At 39.8% G+C, this 19,227-nt stretch overlaps 1 protein-coding gene across 2 annotated transcripts in view; it reads left to right on the plus strand.

Moving 5' to 3' along the window:
• The window catches only part of SUMF1 (sulfatase modifying factor 1), an 88,443-nt gene that overhangs the window by 36,698 nt on the left and 32,518 nt on the right, over nucleotides 1-19,227 (plus strand). Inside the window, exons 4-7 of one of the 2 annotated variants that reach the window (XM_025984482.2) lie at nucleotides 5,646-5,728; nucleotides 7,642-7,764; nucleotides 8,745-8,859; nucleotides 14,787-14,900. In XM_025984482.2, coding sequence (XP_025840267.2) covers nucleotides 5,646-5,728; nucleotides 7,642-7,764; nucleotides 8,745-8,859; nucleotides 14,787-14,900 — 435 coding nt within the window. The remainder of the gene's footprint in view (nucleotides 1-5,645; nucleotides 5,729-7,641; nucleotides 7,765-8,744; nucleotides 8,860-14,786; nucleotides 14,901-19,227) is intronic. The other variant, XM_025984488.2, reaches the window with a different exon arrangement.

Here is a 19,227-nt window from a genome sequence, read left to right on the forward strand (position 1 = left end):
TTTTGCTGCTGGATTCTCCTTCAGTTTTATGTATACTTCATGAATTCGAACAGATCTGTAATTTCTCATTGTTCACTGGTGCCAGTTGAAAATTTTCCCGGGCTGTTTTTATAGGGGTAACTGTCATGTTTATACTATGTTTCAAGAAATGTCCATCTTTTTAATTTGCTTGTCTAAATGCATTTAATTTTTAAGAGAACAGTTGTAAAGTTGTGAATTTGACATCTTTACGCTTGAATATGCATAATTACACAGTGCTCTTCTTTCTCCTGTGCTGACTTTATTCTGGGCTGTGTGTGTATAAGAAGCATAATTTACCACCTCTGGCAAGAATAAAGGTACCTTTGATATCTTCTCCATTTCTTTTCTTTAAACTGTTACTACAAGTCTGGTTATATCCCCAGGGAGAGGTGAGAAACAATGTCTTTGCACTGGGAAGTCCAATTCTCAAGGGGACATCAGTACTCACATGGATCCTATTTACATGGTAATTGGTCACTGGCTGTCTGGTACAGATGTTTCAACTTAAAACCCATGACAGTTGCTATAGAGATGGTTGACTGGAAATAGGTCAAGTTAAAGTCCTTTTCCCCCTGGATATAAGGGAGTGCTATAACTCTGGAATTGTCTCAGTTGAACAGAAAATGTGTAGGTGGGCAACCACATTAAAAAAAAAAAGTTCTTTTTGTAGGATGAGGGTTATTGTAGATGCCAGTCCACTTATGTTGCTGCTGCTGCTACTCTGCAAGCAACACACCAGAAGACTCTTATTGTTAAAGCCAAGGAACTAGAGCTATCATGATTTGCAGTATGATCTTGATTAGCTGGCTCATATATGACTCTCAAAAGTTACTTATTTCATAAGCTCCTGAACATAGTAGGATAGCATTTATTTTCAGGACACTAACTAGTAGTTCAGGAACAAGCTTTTAAAAAAAACATAGCATTAACAGTGACTTTTGGAAAAGGAAGGCACCTGGTGACATTGGATGGGATTGGATTTGCCATAAATTGGGCTGGGAAACATGCAGGCTTTCCTAGGGGATGATTCCCAGGATGAATGATGTCCTATCTCTGATTGCATCAGACCTCTCTTATGGGGCGACTTTGATTACCTGTTTTTTTTCTTCATAATGTGTCACATGGGGAGATGGTTCCTGACTGTGTGTCTGATCACTACAGATGGGCATGTAGTATAGGTACTCATACAGGTCCCAGAGCTTTGTTTGATTTAGCGTCTGGTGACTGTGGATTCCTGCATCTGCTATACCTCTCATACTCTTTCCCTCCCCCACTTTATAGTGCTGCTTGCTTCAGGGAATAGGTTCATCACGTGATTGTGATGGAAGATAACTATACACTCTTCTTGACAGTTCTTTGGAAATCACATATGTTCTAATGCTTTTTTCAGTTTATCTTTCTTCTGCAAAGGGTGAACTGGGGGGGTGACTGGAGCCTATGCTGAAGAAGTATTGGGGGGCAGATTTTCACTGATTAGAATATATGTTCTTTGAAAGTTCTAAGAGAATATGGCAATGTGCAGTAACATGAATAAATAATAGTAATAATGATAGCTAACACTTTTGTAATTCTTACTCTATACCAGGTACTACTCTAAGCTCTTTATGTTATTTCCTTATTTAATCCTCACAACAACCCAGGGAAGTGGAGAGAAGTGTCACTACCCTGTTTTACAAATAAGGAAACTGAGACCTAGAGAGGTTAACTAAGAAGCCCAAGATCATGCAGCTTGTAAAAGATGGCACTGTTTTTCAGGCTCAGGTCACCTGGCTCCAGGCTTGGATGCTCTTACCACTGAGCTTCTATGAATTATATGTTAACATTTAAGAAAGACGGATTTTTTTTTTCTCCTGATTATCAGAGTGCAGTGATTATTCTGCATTTGGCAACATCTGGAGACACTTTTGGCTGCTGCAGTTAGGTGAGGGAGGGTGCTACTGGCATCTAGTAGAAAGAGGTCAGGGATGCTGCTAAACATCCTACAGTGCACAACAGTCCCTTACAACCAGGAATTATCTGGCATAATGTGTCAGTAGTTCTGAAATTGAGAACTCTTATTGTAGTAATACATGCTCATTCTTAAGAAGTGTATTACTCCCCAAATCTTGGCCCCTGTAAGTGCAAGTACGTTCTTCTACACTTTTTTCTTCCAAGTGTACTACCATACGTTCATATGCATAATTTTACAGAAACAACCAAATATGTATTCTATTCTGTAGTTTATCTTCATAACATATTATCTATATATTTCCACTTTGGAGTGTCTTGATGACTGTATAGTATTCCTTCAGTTGGATGGATGCCAAGGATGGATTACTTTGTAATTTTTAATTAGAAATTATATTATAGTACTGTAGATATATCTGCATACTTACCTCAGATCTTAATATTTTGGAGAAAAACTAGATTGTGGCCTTTGGACAAGGACAGTGTTATTGTGGTGTCCCCTCCTCATCTTGAGCCAGTCTGTTCGTCCTGTCTCACTGCCCACATCACTGAGATTGTTGATCATTGTATAGTTCCGTATCTTCAAGTCACGTCAGCTAGTGGTCTGTTGGGATGGGTTGCTAAGATAATATGAGAGATTTCAGAAAAGAGAAATCCTGGGAAAAATGAAAAGCAGATTATCTAGAATGAGAAAAAGTGTGTGTGTGTGTGTGTGTGTGTGTGTGTGTGTGTGTGTGTGGTGGAGAGGACACTGAGTTGGGACAATAGCACTAGCGTCTGTAAGGTGGTACCTAGACCTATGAATTTGAGTTTTATTGGCATTTTTGAAGGAAAATGATGAAGAACCTAGATCCATATTTTGTTGGGAACTTTGTGCAATTAACCATGTAAGATAAATATGTAAAATAAATAATTTAAACACTATCAATATATTGTCTTAAATCATACTCTGAGGATTCCTGGGAGTTGAAGATCTCTTTTAGGAATCCAACTCAGTGGCTGGCAGATAGTGCTCAGCAAATGTTTGTAACCAGAGTGAATTGAGGGAAAGTAGAGAGGAAAAGAAACAGTCTAAGAGGCCCCTTGAATAGCCACACTATGGTCTGTTTTGCATTAGCCAGCTCCATGGAAGTTCCCCTTTGAGGAAGGGGTGGTAAACCTTGGAACACATTGGCCATGAAGGCTGGTGTCTGGCCATTGTCACTACAGCTGTTCATAGGCAGACCCTGTGATTCAGCAGTTCCACTCCAGGGTGTACAGTCAACAGAGATGCATATGTATGCTTGCTGAAAGTCATGAGCTCCTAAGAATGTTCATATAAGCACTATTCATAATACCCCTAGACTGGAACCCACCCAAATGCCCATCAGTAGTAGAAGAGATGAATAAACCAGTTGAAAAAACTGCCACTGATGAAATGTTTCAAAACACAAAAGGATAAAAGAAAAACAGGCATTCTAGTTTCTACCACCCAGATTTAACAACGTTTAGCATTTTGCCATAGTTGTCTTTAGTTCTTTTATTATTTTAAGACAGACATTGAACCTTCTGGTGGCCCATCTGATCACTGTTGGGGTGAGTTGGGTTTGAGTGATCTGAAGATATTGAAACACAAAAGTGGGATAACCTGGGCTTTCTTTCTTTCTTTTTTTTTAAGATTGTGTTTATTTATTCATGAGAGACAGAGAGAGAGAGAGAGAGGCAGAGACATAGGGAGAGGGAGAAGCATGCTCCTTGTGGGGAGCCTAATGTGGGACTCGACCCCAGGACCCCAGGATAATGACCCAAGCCAAAGGCAGATGCTCAACCACTGAGCCACCCAGATGCCTCTAACTTGGGCTTTCAATGCACATTTTCCCTTGACATGGAATGAATTACCTGTCCTTGGTCCCTGAACATCCAGCAGTCTGGTTAGTGAGAACATCCCCAGGTGAAATAGAAATAAGCTGTGACTGGTCTCTGAAAAATAAAACATCTTGCAGTGGTATCCTTAAGGACATTATGCCTCTCTCATTGAAATAGAAGAGAATTTGGTTTTTCCCATCAAACTGTAATTGGAATACCGTGAATGTTCTGATTGTGCTGATGTGAAGGAAAGAACAAGAACAGAATTTGGTGTTTTCAGTGATTGCTATAATTGTTAGCAGGAACACCATCCCCCTTCTCTTCCACTCAACCCAGCTCATCAGGATGCAAATGATTGACAGTAGCATTGTCATGGGGATAACCTTGAGTCTACTGTAGTGTATATTTTACAAGAGTCATTTGCAAATTTCTGTTCTTTAGTTTGGATTACCAACAGCAATGATGAAGATTTTTTATGGCTCTCCTCCTGTCATGAGACCTTGGTTTGAGACTAGTTCTCTTTACTGAGTGCTTGCTAGTGCTGGGCATACTTGTAAGCCCTTAATGTATGTTATAATTCTTCCTTGTCATAACCCACGAGGGTAGGTATCATTACCATCTCCATCTAAACCTGAGAAAACAGGCCTGGGGAGGTTCAGTAGGTTGCTGTCACACCGTGAGTGATTTGAATCTTCTTTTGACTGACTCCAAAGCCAAGTTCTTAACCATTCAGTAAGTGAGGGCCACTTGCTCTTGTTATTTGGGTTACTAGAACTATAAAGTAGGAGATAAGGTCCTGGGAACATTTGGCTGAGCATTTCCTGGTCCTGTTGAATTCAACCTCCTCTGTAGTCTGAAGTACATGAGGCAGGGGTCCTGGTCCCATTTCACAGATGAAGACTAAGGGGCCAGACAAGCAGTGTACTTTCTCAGGACTACCCAGCTAATATTGCACTGGAAATTGAACCAGGGTTTTTTGAAAACACACTCCAGCTTCTTACTCTATGGTTCAGCTTGATATCTGACCACCTTAGTTGACCTTCAGCCCAGCACTTAGTTGTAAGGTTGTTTCCCCATCTTTTATTTATTTTTTAAAAAGATTTTATTTATTTATTTGATAGAGAGAGAGTGCTCGAGCATGCAAGGACAGGCAGGGGGAGTGGCAGGCAGAGAGAGAGGGAGAAGCAGGCTCTCCGCTGAGCAGGGAGCCTGTTGCAGCAAGATCCCAGGACCCTGGGATCATGACCTGAGCCAAAGCAGACGCTTAACCCACTGAGCCACCCAGGTGCTGTTTTCTTATCTTTTAAATAGGAGCTGTCCAATCTGTCTCTCACTTGTTAGACATTATAGAGGATTAGCTAGCACTGCATCTTTTAAAAATTTCTGGAGGGATCTCTCGATGGCTCAGCTGGTTGAGCATTTCAACCCCTGATTTCGGCTCAGGTTGTGTTATGAGGGTCATGAGATAGAGCCCTGCATAGGGCTCTGCACTGATGGGGGCATCTCCCGGAGATTCTTTCTCTCCTCCCTCCTCTAAGATAAATAAATAAATAAATCAGTCTTTAAAAAAATAAAAATTCTTGGAGATATACACCATTTAAAGACATAATCTATTTAGTCATGCTAGTGCTTATGATATGGAATAATACTCTTATGAAAGATTTTCTTACATATAAATCTTTATTTTTGATATTCTGGTAAGAGTATTTGTTTGGTAACTGAAATGGAAGTTGAAGATTGTAAGTTAAAAAATTTTTTTTTCCTGCACATACTGAGTCAGTGTTTTTCTAGAGTTATCATAGCTAACCTTAGCTTTTCTGGGTTGCTTTGAGGTTGCAGCTGCTCCTTGGTGGTTACCTGTTAAAGGCGCTAACTGGAGACACCCAGAAGGGCCTGACTCTACTCTTCTACACAGGTGAGGCTGGTGGTTCTTTCCCCAGTGGACATGTTTAATTGCCAAATAGATAGATTTCCTGTGCTGTTGAAAAGGAACTCAGTAGCCATCTTCAATTGTAAAAGAGTATGAGAATGACAAACTCTAATGGATTGGTAGGAAAATAAAACAGGAAATAACATATGTAAACACCCAAGCACTTTGCCTAACTCAGAGAAGGCTCTTGCTAGGTGACTTCATCCTTCCTCATTTGTCCTGCCAAAGAGTTGCCTTTGCAGATTTTTTCCCCTCTTTGACAAGCCTATTACAAATCTCTTGACATATTTAATCTTTGCAACCTGTCTGTCTGCTCTCTTTCATGAGTGGGTCACTGTGAGAAAGAAGACCATCTGTTCTATGGAAGAGTGGTTGTATCTGGCCAGGTGGTCACTGTGGAAGCTCAAGCCTTGGTTATAGGATTCTTGTGATATTCAGTTCTGGGCTGACATACTTTGAAGCCACCATCTGACTGAAAAACCACAGAGCTGCAAGTCGGTCAGCAAGTCTCCAGAGTGGCAAGGAAATAATTATCTCAAGCAGAAATAGAGAGTAGCACTTTAAGCCCTGGAGATGGAGAAAGGTTGGGTCAGGACTCAGAATCTCGACAGCCCAAGAAAACTGTTCTCCTAACCCACTTTTTCAGATGGAGGTTTTGAGCCTCTATTTTTGACAATATTCCTGGTTTCTGCCCTCATTGCCAGGGAGCTAAGAGTACCTGAGGTTCAGCTTTAGGGATAGAGCCCCCTGCCAAAGGGCAGAAACCTTGCAAAGCCTGAACGGGCAGCTTTCGTGGTGGACATTGACAGTGAGACACAACATCCTAGGATTCTTGGGTACGTCAGGTCAACTGGGCCTCTTAGTTCCCAAGTGACATTTTCTTTCATGAATTTAATAGAAGAAAAAGCTAAGGCAGAAGGAAAACCCAGAGGGGAATGTATTTTATCCACTGAGTCCATTTTCTTAGAAAAATACATCTCTGATTGATGCTGAAAATAGTAAATGACACATAATAGGTACTCAATAAACATTTATTGAAAGAATAAATGAAAGTTATAGTGGAATTGCTGTAGGGAATTCAAAGATGTTTAAGGAATCGACTAGGAGTGTGTAGTCCACTTGAAAAAGTGTAAACAGGGAATTACAGCTATCTAGTGCTTTGTGAATGTGTGTTACTCCTTATTCTCAAACTTTTCTCCTAACCTTCCTTGTCCTTCTATGCCCTTAGAAAAAATACTAGTTTGGAATCTGCTAGCATGAAGCAAATATAGCTGGCTAATCTGCAGTAGAAAGGCACGAAGTTTAAAGCCAAACAACCTGTGCAAAGGAGGGGGGGGGGCGGGAAGCAGGATTGGGTAGAGGGAGAAGCCAAGACTACAGTGCAGGCCCAGGAAGTCCCCACTGATCCCTTGGGGGGGCTTTGGGATAAATAGGGCTGGTAGGATAGAGCTGTGGTGGGCTGAAATGGCCAGGCCTTTATGTCCTGGCTCTGATTATCATTGGTGGTTGTGAAGTGGCTTTCCGCAGCAGCTGTGGAAAACCCTGAGGGAGCACTCCCAGCAGCTGGAGCAGCACTCCTTCCTTAGGGGGGGATGTGGGTAGTGCATCTCCACATCCATTGTACCAAGTGAGATTCTGTGGAGCTCTGGGCCTGCCTGCAAGTGAAGAAATGTTTTGAGTCTAGTTCCAAGAGGGATTGTAATCCATTCGAGCCTGGGATGTCAGAAACCTGTGGTGGAAGGTGACAGATGTGGCACAGCTGAGGATTGAGCTGGGGACCAGGGCTGCCTTAGTGCCCCAGATGGAATGGAGGATGATTGCAGGTGCTTCGCTGAAGCCAGTTCCTGTTTCCTGTTACAGCTGCTGCTCCTCCTCACTCTGCTTTTGCTCTTCCCCAGGCCTGATCATCCAGTCCTCCACGTCTCCTGGAATGATGCCGTTGCCTACTGCACGTGGGCGGGAAAGCGTCTGCCCACGGAAGCTGAGTGGGAATACAGCTGTCGTGGAGGCCTGCAAAATAGGTACTCGGAGGATCTCATCTTGCCTAACTGTGTGGTGACCTTTTTCTAAATCTGTGGAACTTATTTTGGTTAGAAAGTTGATTTTAAACAAAAACAACAGCTTTTTATTCCTAGGCTTTCTTCATCTCCATGGATTTACTTAGGAGACACTGATGCATGGGTCACCAGGTGTTCGGTGAAGCTGGCTCCCTGCAGCCCCAAAGTGTGCTCCACACATTCAACCCTTCTTCTCTTACATAGTCCTCCTCAGAGCCTTTTGTCAGGCTGCCTTGCTTTTAGGATTTTCTAATTTTATTTATTTATTTATTTAAAAAGATTTTATTTATTTATTTGACAGAATGAGAGAGTAAGAGAGACCACAAGCAGGTGGAGCAATAGGCAGAGGCAGAGGGAGAAACAGGCTTCCCGCTGAGCAGAGAGCCTGATGTTGGGCTTGATCCTGGACCCTGGGATCATGACCTGAGCCGAAGGCAGATGCTTTGTTGACCGAGCCACTTAGGCACCCCGGGATTTTCTTATTTTAGACATCTCCTAAAGCAGTGGTATTTCTCTGTTTCTAGAGCCATGAGACAGAAAACTCATGTCTGGGTCACATCTTCTAGGAAAGGCTCCTTAAAATAGCAGAGGCTTTATAAAAAAAGTGTGATGTGATGCTGCCTGATTGTGCTACCATATAAGTTCAGAATGATGCCTACTTTCCCAGCCTTCTATAAGTCCTTCTTCTGATTACGTGATTTATTTCAGGCCTCTTGAGTACTCGGGAAACACGGAGGTTGTTGTGAACTTGATATGAGCTAGTTGTGCGGAAGTTTAAAAAAAAAAGTCCTGGTTAAAAGCTTTGTTTATTTATATATTTGAAATGTAAAACATAGTTCACTCAGAACAAGTGAGCAATGCTCTTTCTTTGCATTCCTTCTTTTGGCTTTAATCCAGAAGACTGTGCCTGTTTGACAGGCTGATGCCTGTGTCTCTTCTGACAGACTCTTCCCCTGGGGCAACAAACTCCAGCCGAAAGGCCAGCATTATGCCAACATTTGGCAGGGTGAATTTCCTGTGACCAACACCGGGGAGGATGGCTTCCAAGGAACTGCACCTGTGAGTAGCGAGACTTCTGAAGATGGGCAGCAGCTCCTGAGAATGTGGACATGAGAAGGCATTGCTCACTCGCTGACCAGTGTCTTCCTGCATTCATCCACTCATGCACGTGCAGTTCCTAATAATTAAGCAAATGTTCTTTTTTTATAACACAGTTTTCTTTCTGATTCTGTCATACTTATAGAAAATTTGGAAAATAGCAAGAGTACAAAAGAGAAAATTAAAAGGACCTGGAATTTTGCCACCCACAGATCACCCCTGTTAGCATTTTGGTACATTTCCTCCTGCTCTTTTCTTTCTTTCTTTCTTTCTTTCTTTCTTTCTTTCTTTCTTTCTTTCTTTCTTTCTTTCTTTCTTTTTCTTTCTTTCTTTCTTTCTTTCTTTCTTTCTTTCTTTCGTTCGTTTCTTTTCTTTCAAGATTTTATTTATTCATGAGAGACACAGAGAGAGAAGCAGAGACATAGGCAGAGGGAGAAGCAGCCTTCCCTTGGGGAGCTGATGTGAGACTCGATCCCAGGACCCCGGGATCATGACCTGAGCCAAACACAGATGCTCAACCGCTAAGCCACCCAGACCTCCCTCCTTCTGCTCTTTTCTGTGTTAATGATGCCAGTAAGAGCTAGTAGTTAATGAGTGCTTGCAGGGTGCCAGGCTTGGTGCGAAGCCATTTGTATGAATTCTCTCACTTGATGTTAATTCAACTCTGTTAAGTAGGTACCATTTATTTTATCCTCATTTTCCAAGTGAACATTCTGAGGGACAGAGAGAATAACTAACTTGCCCAAGGTTACACGGCTGGAAAGCAGCACAGTTGGGGTTTGAACTGGGTTAGTTTGTTTCTAAAGCTCATGCTCGTAACTCCCATATATGCCAGCATACACGCACACACACATATAAACTCCACCCACATATATGAAATGTATAAATGCATATATATGTATATAGAAGTATAAACACATTTATATATGTATATATACATATATATGGAATATATGGAATGCATAAATATATATGTGTGTGTGTGTATATATATATTTTGGTAGCTACATATTTTTTTACATGCTGCTTTTGGGTCATGCTGAATGCAGTATTTAAAATCCTGTTTTTCCCAGCTTAATATTAGGAATGTGTAATCTGTCATTAACAGTTTTTCACAAATACATTGTTTTGTAACAGATACATGATCTGTCATTTGAATGAGCCCTAATTTATTTGCCTTTTATTAATAAGCTGCACATTTAGATTATATTTGTTGGGGTTTTTGGGGAGTGTTTTTGGCTAAACAATATAATAAGGAACACCTTGTACATAAATATTGAATTGTATCTCTGATGATTTGTTTAGGATGGATTCCCAGCAATGAAATTAATGAGTCAAAGACTAGAAAACTTTCTTGGTAAACATTTTAGATATATCCTGTTTTCTAGAGGGCATGTGGCATGTTTCCCTCCACAAGTGTGTGAGAGTTCCTTTTTCATTGCTCTTCTGGTGGCAAAGCCATACACTAATGAAGCAATATTAAAAACTATTCATTTTGTCTGAACAGTGAGAAAAGAAATCTTGTGGTGGGTAAATAGCACCGTACTGGGTTTGACGTTGCAGAGAATAATTTCTTTCCAACACTCTTTCAAACAGCTGTCATTTTTTTCATATTATATTTTTGTTTCACACAAAAATAATTCTTCCAAAATTTACATGTAAATGTAACATAGGTACATTATTGGGAGGTGGCCAAATGACTCTAAGACTTTGACTTTGACTTTGACTGAAGCCTGGCTCAGTGGTTGAGCGTCTGCCTTTGGCTCAGGGCGTGATCCTATGGTCCCGGGATCCAGTCCTGCCTCCCTGTAGGGATCCCACTTCTCCCTCTGCCTGTGTCTCTGCCTCTCTCTCTGTGTCTTTCATGAATACATAAAAATCTTAAAAAAAACAAAACAAAATTTCGACTGAAATAATAAAGAGAAGGACCAACACATTTTTGAAAAACATGAAGAGTAAGGAGACACTTGAGCTAGCAGAAATCTAAAAATATTTTGAACTATAGTAGTTAAAGCATTATAGTTTCATTTTTTGGCATTTAATGTAAATAATATATTTCATGAGACTATATAGCCTTTCAGTTGGTATAGGGGTGTATATGTATGGGTATGAAACTCCATATATATGTGTTAAGCATGTGATAAAGGAACTGTCACAAACCAATGGGAAATGATGTACTACCCAATGAAGGCAAAAGAGTAATCATTTGATCTCAGAGTTGGTTCCTCCAACTTTGTTTTCAGCAAAATGAGTGATCTGAGGTCTTTGGGACTAAAGGACTCTACTCTTTCTGAGACTTTATATATATGAGAAGCCCAGCCAGTGCCTCATGGACCACTTTTGGTCAGCAGAACTGGTACTGTGGGATGTACAGAGTATCAGTTTTGGTGCTTAGTGAGGATGTTATGAGACCTCAGGAAAGATTTTGGTAAATGCAGGCAGCAGGACAATGGTGACCGAAGTGTTACATGCTGGTAAGGAGTGTGTAGCCACTCACTTGCGATGCACTAACCCTGAACACAGGTGGCACAGATTGTCAGGCCCATACCTGGCCTTCTTTGGCAGTGAACACACAAGAGAGTTTGGTGTGACAAGGGCCTTAGCAGCTAGGATTCCCTCCTGGGATGCTAGGCTGTCAGAAATAGGGCCCCTACAGCAAGCCTTGAATCCTAAGGCTTGGGCTTCTGATGGACCAAATTATATAAGCCCCTGTCAGTTTTAGTAAAGAGCCATGAGAAGACTGGATTGGACAGTTATGAATAAGCAGTGCTTACTGCTATAGAATTTCACATCCTAATTAAGCCCTTATGCCTCTAAGGAAAATAGTCATTTATCCTTAAGTCAGGGCCCCTTTTTAGAAAACACAAAGTCCCTGTGGCGTAAGGACACTTTACAGATGTTTAGCATTAGAACATTTAGCTGGGAGTTCAGCAGATGTCTATATTGGAATAAATTCAACAGAACTTACCTGAAGAAGCTGTCATGGAAGTTTGTGAGACAAAATTAGAACAGTCACCAGGGGCCCTCCAAGAACTAATTTAAGAGACATGACCTGGGGAGAAAGAAGCAGCAGACCTCAGAGAGGCGATTTCCACCTGTGTTTGGAATAAGACATAACAAGATCCGTATCTTCAAAATGGAACTCAGCAAAATGGGACTGAAATTCCCAGAGAATTATCTCACGTCCATTTTAGCTGCTCTTGTGTCCACAAGGTCTGGTTAGTTGAAGGAAGGAATTTATTTTCAGTGATGGGATGGACTGCAGTGAAACGAACCCCTCACCTGTATTTTATATATGTTATTACTTCTGGTCTGCACTGAGCATACTATTTTGACCACAGTGAATCTAAAGAATTCGGTTTTTATTTTTCTAAGGTGCTATTATACAACTAATAGTGTGTTTTGGTTTTAATGCCTATCAGTTCATTTACTTGCAGATAAGTGGGTTTGAAATATTTCTCATACATATTTGTTTTCTTTTGAGGTTCCTGGAAGGAAGCTTTAGTTAGTGCAATTAATTTAACAATAAGCAATTACAAGGTTTATTCTCCTTAATGGCATATTCACAGATGGTGATTTTGGGGTTGGTGACCTCCAGATATTACCTCACTTACACATAAAATTATTTAAAGGGGGAATAAAACCCTAAATCTTTGAGTACGTATTATTATTTCCTAGCCTTAATGGTTTAATAGCACCAGCGAGGTTAAGTTGGTTGCTCAGAAGCTGCTAAGTATGGGCACATAAAAAGGACCTCAGCCAGATGGACTCTAGAGCCCCCTCTACTTGTGTGTTCTCTGAGCCTGAGATATGACTCCTTCCTCCAAAATGTTTGTTTCACCTTTTGATTGGTCTTGGGCCCCTGGTTCCTTCCTCTCTCTGCTTGAAACAAATGAATTTCTTCTTTTTCTTCCTATTCCTTCCAGCTGTTGTTCCATCTTGCTCTTTTTGATCATCTCCAAATTCTTGAAAGAATAGTTCATGCCTATGGCCTCTTCACTTTTACTCTCCCTCTGAATTTTGAACTCTGAGCTTGATTCCAAGGAGACATCTCTACCTTTGTAGAAGAGGGTATAGCCAGAAATCTCTGCAGCCAGAAAGCCTCTCCCTCTTGGGAATTTCTGAGGCATTTTTCCCCCCACTCACTTTCCTACTCATCCCAGAGTCTTACAGAATTGGATTTTTGTTTTGAGTATATTCTTTTTTCTCCCTCAGTAAGCTCTTTGATGTCTTACGTCATTGAACCCTTCCTGCCTTCAGTTGACATGCATGGAATTACTGAATGAAGCAGTGAATAAGTACTGCTGTTTCCATAATGAGTGCTGAGTATGGAAGCAGCGTGGTAACAATTTTTTAGCTTTCCAACTCATCCAGATGAAGGTTTTTTTAGGGAGTAGCTTCATAACTTTGAAGTGCTCTGAATTGCCCAAATATCAGATGTTTCCATATTCATATGTGGACCTGAAACCTTCTGAAGCCAAATAGAAGTGAAGTTTAGTTTATTCATTTCTATAGTCCTACGTTATTAGTATGGAAAAAACATGAATTTACAATAATATTTTTATTTTTGTATTTTATTTTATTTTTTACAAAAAGATTCTTAGGGCACCTAGATGGCTCAGTTGATTAATTGTCTGCCTTCATCTCAGATCATGATCCTAGGGGCCTGGGATCCAGCCTAATATTAGGTTCCCTGCTCAACAGGATGTCTGCTTCTACCTTTCCCTCTGCTCCCCTTCCTGCTTTTGTTCTTTCTTTCTCTCAAATAAATACTTTAAAAAAGAAGATTTTTAGAGGTACCTGGGTGGCTTAGTCAATTAAGTGTCTACCTTCGGCTCAGGTCATGATCCCAGGGTCCCTGCTTAGCAGAGGAGCCTGCTTCTCCCTCTCCCTCTGCTCCTGCTCCTATGCTCTCTCTCTCTCTCTCTCTCTCTCTCTCTCACTCATTCATCCTCTCAAATAAAATCTTAAAAAAGGAAATTAATTAAAAATTTAAAAGATTTTTAAAAACCCAAAGATAACATATTTTTTCATTTAAAAATTTCATTTTTTCTTCATGTTTGAGAATTATCATTAGAAAAATGTTGGGGAAAATTTTAAGTTGAATATACACAATGGCATAATTGTTTGTATTTACTGTTGCTAAGTTAAAGTTTTTTTCTCGTCCCTCTCCCCTCTCTCCTTCTTAAAAAAGCTTTATACTTTGGCTCTCTGTCTGTGACAATATTATGTGGCAGACTGTCTGACCTCCCTTTGAAATGTGATATAATTGCTCCCTGACAAACCAGTACAGTTGGCCTCATACTTCCAGATTCTGGAGACTGACTGCAAACCTTCTCTTAAAAATATGCTTGATAATGAATTCACATTTTCTTTAGAAAAACAAGTTCCCTCAGTGTTTTGATGATAATGACTGTGGCTTAAAGATAAGATTGTGAGTTGGAGGGGGTTGGTGTAGAGGACAGAAGTGGCTTGGCATCTTTCAGTGCTAAAAGACATTGTGTGGCCACATACCTTAGCTCTGATGACAAGACTTATACTGAGTCTAGTATGATGTTTCTGTAACGATTTTGAAATATCATCTCTGCCCCCCACTCCCCGCCTTAAGATATGGGTTCAATTTATGTTCATTATTAGTCTCTCTGTTAGGAATAGTTTTATTGACTTTCCTACCATGTAGTATAAGCTCTCCTTTAAAACTCAAAGCCAAAAAGTGTATCTTTCTTTGTTTTTACATTGGCCAAATTGCATTTTGACTGTCGGGATGAAAATTAATATTCATGCTTTGAAGTTTTAACTTATAGTGCATTTCCACAGCAAAGAAGTTTTCTAAACAAGGTGAGTAGTTTGACAGCATTTCCCCCCCCCCTTTTTTTTTTAATTTTTAGGTTGACGCCTTTCCTCCCAATGGTTATGGCTTATACAATATAGTAGGGAACGTGTGGGAATGGACTTCAGACTGGTGGACCGTTCACCATTCTGTTGAAAAAACGCTTAACCCAGTGAGTATCATTCTCAGACTATGTATCGTAAGGTTACATCCATTACCTAGGCAAGCTGTGGCAAGGATTTAATGTGTTTCTGAGGAGTATTTGTGTCCTCTTGAAATTAATCTTGGAATTTCCCCAAAGGGATATTAAGCATATGTCTCTTAATTCAAGCTTAAGGCATTGTGCAGAAATGTCTGTGAGCATTTTATATGCTGCTAGATTGCAAAGGTGATAATTATTTGAAGGAATCTGCCTGTAACTTTAAAAATTATATTCAGTCTCATAAAGTTGATTAGAGTGAGTTATCTAAATAACTATGTAGAATTCATTGATGTTTTTAAAGTAATAACCACTGAGATCTGCTAGATGGTATTTATCATGCAGCTAATTGCCAGAGTTTTGATTGACTGAAATTTTGATTCAGGGGCATCATTTAGAGAAAATGAGAAAGGGTATTTTTTGGTGAATGTTGAGTCAGGAAGTTGAGTCATTTGGTGATTATTTCCCGAACTCTGCAGTATGTCAGTTCAATGCATCATATGCCTTGGGAATTAAGACAACCGTTTTATCTAAGTTTTACCTACTCTGGTATGGGGAGAATGTTGAATACAACTAGGATTCTTCTCTGCCCCTAAAAATTGAAACACTACATGAGCATGTAGGTGGGAAGTACTTCCTTTAAAAAGAACATGTCTGAATATTTTTTGTTGTGTGAACATATTGGGGGGAAAGAACCATTTAAAAGTCCTTTCTCTAACAAACTAGACATTCATAAGTCAGACCTAAGAATATATATTTATACCCAAACTATCTAGACTGGGAACTTAATATGCTCAATTTTAAACTTTACCCTTTAGAAAAGGCACAAAGAATCATGATAAAATTAATTCTTCGATCTCTTCTCCATAAGAGTTAAGCAGCTTGAGTAATTGAAGAAATTGTCAGGCCCTGTGCCTCAGGCCATTTTTCAGAATATGAGGATAAATTTGTTTGATAAGCTTGATTTTTCTTCACAGAATAACACGTGGGCTGCTCATGAATAATCTGGAGACAAAAACCTACTTTCTTGGGTGCAGATGAAAGAGCTGAGTTCTTCAGAAACTGTCATCCCCCCTCATTTCTCTTGTACTTTCTGGCAGGGCTGGTGGAAGTAGTGGTCAGAAACAACTTTTCTCTCCAAAATGAGAATAAGGTTGTGAAGTTCTTGGTTGGTTTGTGGTCGGGAGACACCATTCTCTACTGGCAAGATGTGACTTGGCATTTGCTCTCAGAATCAGAAATAGAATTTTTTCCCCCTCAGATAAAAGCATCTGCATGTTTGGAAGGGGGTACACAAGGCTTCAGAATTCTGGCAAGTTGTGAATGTATCTATCTGACCATCTGTTGTCGAGCTGAGTGCTTATTAGCTTTCCGTCTTAGAACTGCTTGTGTCTCTTCTAAGGATTTACAGAAAAATTCACATTTTTCTTATTTTCACCAGTCCCAGGCTCTATCTTAGTTGTTGTCCTTGCTTTATAAATTGTTCCCATTTTAGATTTCTCTGTGTCACACTATAGCCTCGTTTGCTTCCTGATTTGACTGGGATAAAATTCATCTGCCTAGAGAACTAAGTCCCAACTTCCTAGAAAACTCAGACTCCGTCACTCAAATCTCTACAACTTCCTTCATTGCCAGTGCCACTGGCATCTTACATTCAAGGGACACCTCCAGGCTCCTAGCTGGGCTCTGCCTTCCCTCCCTCTGCCCTCTGCAGCCACAATGACCTCTCTAGAAATCAAGTCTGATGCGATCACTCCTCCATTTGAAACCCCTTCCATGGCTGCTTGTCTAAAGAGGAAGGTACAGACTCTTGAACACAACTTCTGAAGGCTAAAATAACTTAATTCTTACTGATCTCTTTCAGCCACTCCTTCTACTTCTTCTTTAAACATTGAATTATAAAATTTAACAAAAACTCAGGGAAGTACAGAAAATAGTATAATAGATACCTACCGTTTAGATTTAACATATAAACAGTTTACTATATTTCTTTTAACCAGAGAAAAAGAATGGAAACTTTTCTCTGAGTTAACATTGGACATTGTTAAACATTTTTAATTTAAGCTCTTCTAGTCAATGTATATGGGCTATCTCACTGTGGTTGGTTTTTTTTTTTTTTTTTTTTTTTTTTGTCATCGTATGTTAAAGTCTGCATCTGACAACTCTGGTATCTGACTACCCCATTGACCTGCCTCTGTTGTTCTTGGTTTTTGCTCACATCATGTTTTCTCACATGACTGATTATTTTTGAATGAGTACAAGACAGGGTATGCAAAAGATTGTAGATATTATTGAGATCTGGATAGTGTGATCTTTCTCTAGAGAGGATTTACCTTTGCCTCTGGAAACTTCTATTTCAGATGAGCTTTTTCCAATCAGGAATTGAGACATCTTGAAGCTGAGCTTAGGTTCCTGTGAGAGCTAGTCTGAATATAATCAGGATGCCAACCAAAAGTCAGGGGTTTTACTATGGCTCTTATTCCTCAAAGGGCCCCGAAATCCATTTGTTTCCTTAGGCTGTAAGTCTGTTGAAAGTTCTGCTTAGTTTCTCAGCCTTTGTGAATCAACAGACCTCTAGGTGAGACTAAGTTAGAGTGGAAAGACTCACCTCTGGGCTTGCCTTTGCTCTGTAATTTGAGCCTTGCACTTCCTCACAGCTATAGTAGTTCTCATCTGGTTTTGGTTAAAACTCCTATTTATCACAGAGGTCTTAATTTACTTGCCTTCTTTCCGTACTGGCCTGTGTATCTCCAGTGCCTGGCAGAAAATGTGTCGCATAATAGTTGGTCCTATAACAAAGCCAGTGCCAGATACCAAGAGTTGAAGGAGTTTGACCACTATTCATATTTCAGTTGTTTCAAAAGCAAAGTTGGGAACAGACATTTTCAGGGAGAGTTTTGAACCAGAATATCCATGTGATTAGTAAGCATTTCAACTCAGGAACTGACCTCTTCAGTGTCATGCGTATTTGTTAGCCCCAAGCCTAACCCATAATGGCAAGTCATTTTAAAGCTTCTTTAGGAAACTTAAGAAAAGCCAGTCCTCTGTATGCAAAGGCTAGTCAGGGAATATCTTTTTCTTAGTTGGCTTCCAGGGAGCAAAAGTTAATCATTAGTGCTTATTTTATTGGACAGTCATTTATGGCCAAAGCAGGTGGTAGAAACATCCTGTGTGCTTTGTACACACAGTCCCGAGAGAGGCTGAGGTATTTGACCATATGAAGTGAAGGTTGATTTAATCTTAGCTGGAAGAAGGTTATAGGGAAGATATACACATGCATGTGTGTGTCTTCTGGAGCTGCTTAAGATGGCATCACCTCTTTCCACATAGATAGAATCCAGAATGTGGCCATTGCTGCTGCTACTATTTCTTTTAACTAAGTTTTTTTTTTTTTTTTTTTTTTTTTTTTTTTTTTTTAAGAAAAAGGTCATTATATTTTCCTTTTCAGTTACTTCACTCCAAAGCCCCTGTTAATCTGTGGCAATATATACTGCTTTCCGTAAAAGATTGCGTAGAGCTTCTATAGCACTCTGACTTCCAACACCCACATACTCATTCTCACTACCCACATGCCACGCTGATTTGCTCACTGGTGGTGGCGAAGGATGGTGTGATCTATAATATCTTTCCCACTCTAACTTCCAGGTATATAGTTTTATTTGGGCAGTTTTTTTTTCTGAGGGAAACAGTTCCGGTCTTTGATTTAGTCAAAGTAACTCAGATTATATCTCTGCCACTTAATATTGAAGGAATCTCTAAACGTGGAATAGCTCAACTTTCCTTATCTACAAATTGGTAATAATTATATTTGTGAAATCAAATTTGATGATGTTGCATGTGAAAATATTTTATACCTTCAAATTATTGTTGTTTACTATTTTTATTTAAATTATGTTTTGGTTACCTAATTTCTTTATTATATGGTTCTGTGAAGCCCAGTTGATGAGGAATGTTGGCTTTGGGAAACAGAGGAGAAGAAAGTAATCTTTATAATGAGTGTTTGATATTCCTCCTATCCTTACCTAATGTTGGCATACCACATAGTCATCCTTACAATGAAAAACTTGTTAGTTCTTCATAGTTCATTCAAGTCTGGTGGGAATAAAGTTTTCCAAAAAGTAATCCTTCTTTGAATGAATAACTGGCTGCTTGCCAGATTCTATTAGCCAGAGATTGAGTTTGTTTTGTTTTTTTTTTTTCAGCATGGAATTTCATTGTTCAATTAGATCATATAGCTCTGGAGATTTTTGGAATTGTGTTCTGTTTTGCAAAACTGCTTTGTCATGGTATGGAATTGACC

The sequence above is a fragment of the Vulpes vulpes genome, chromosome 9 (assembly GCF_048418805.1).
Source record: "Vulpes vulpes isolate BD-2025 chromosome 9, VulVul3, whole genome shotgun sequence".
In the NCBI taxonomy this organism is placed as follows: Eukaryota; Metazoa; Chordata; class Mammalia; order Carnivora; family Canidae; genus Vulpes; species Vulpes vulpes.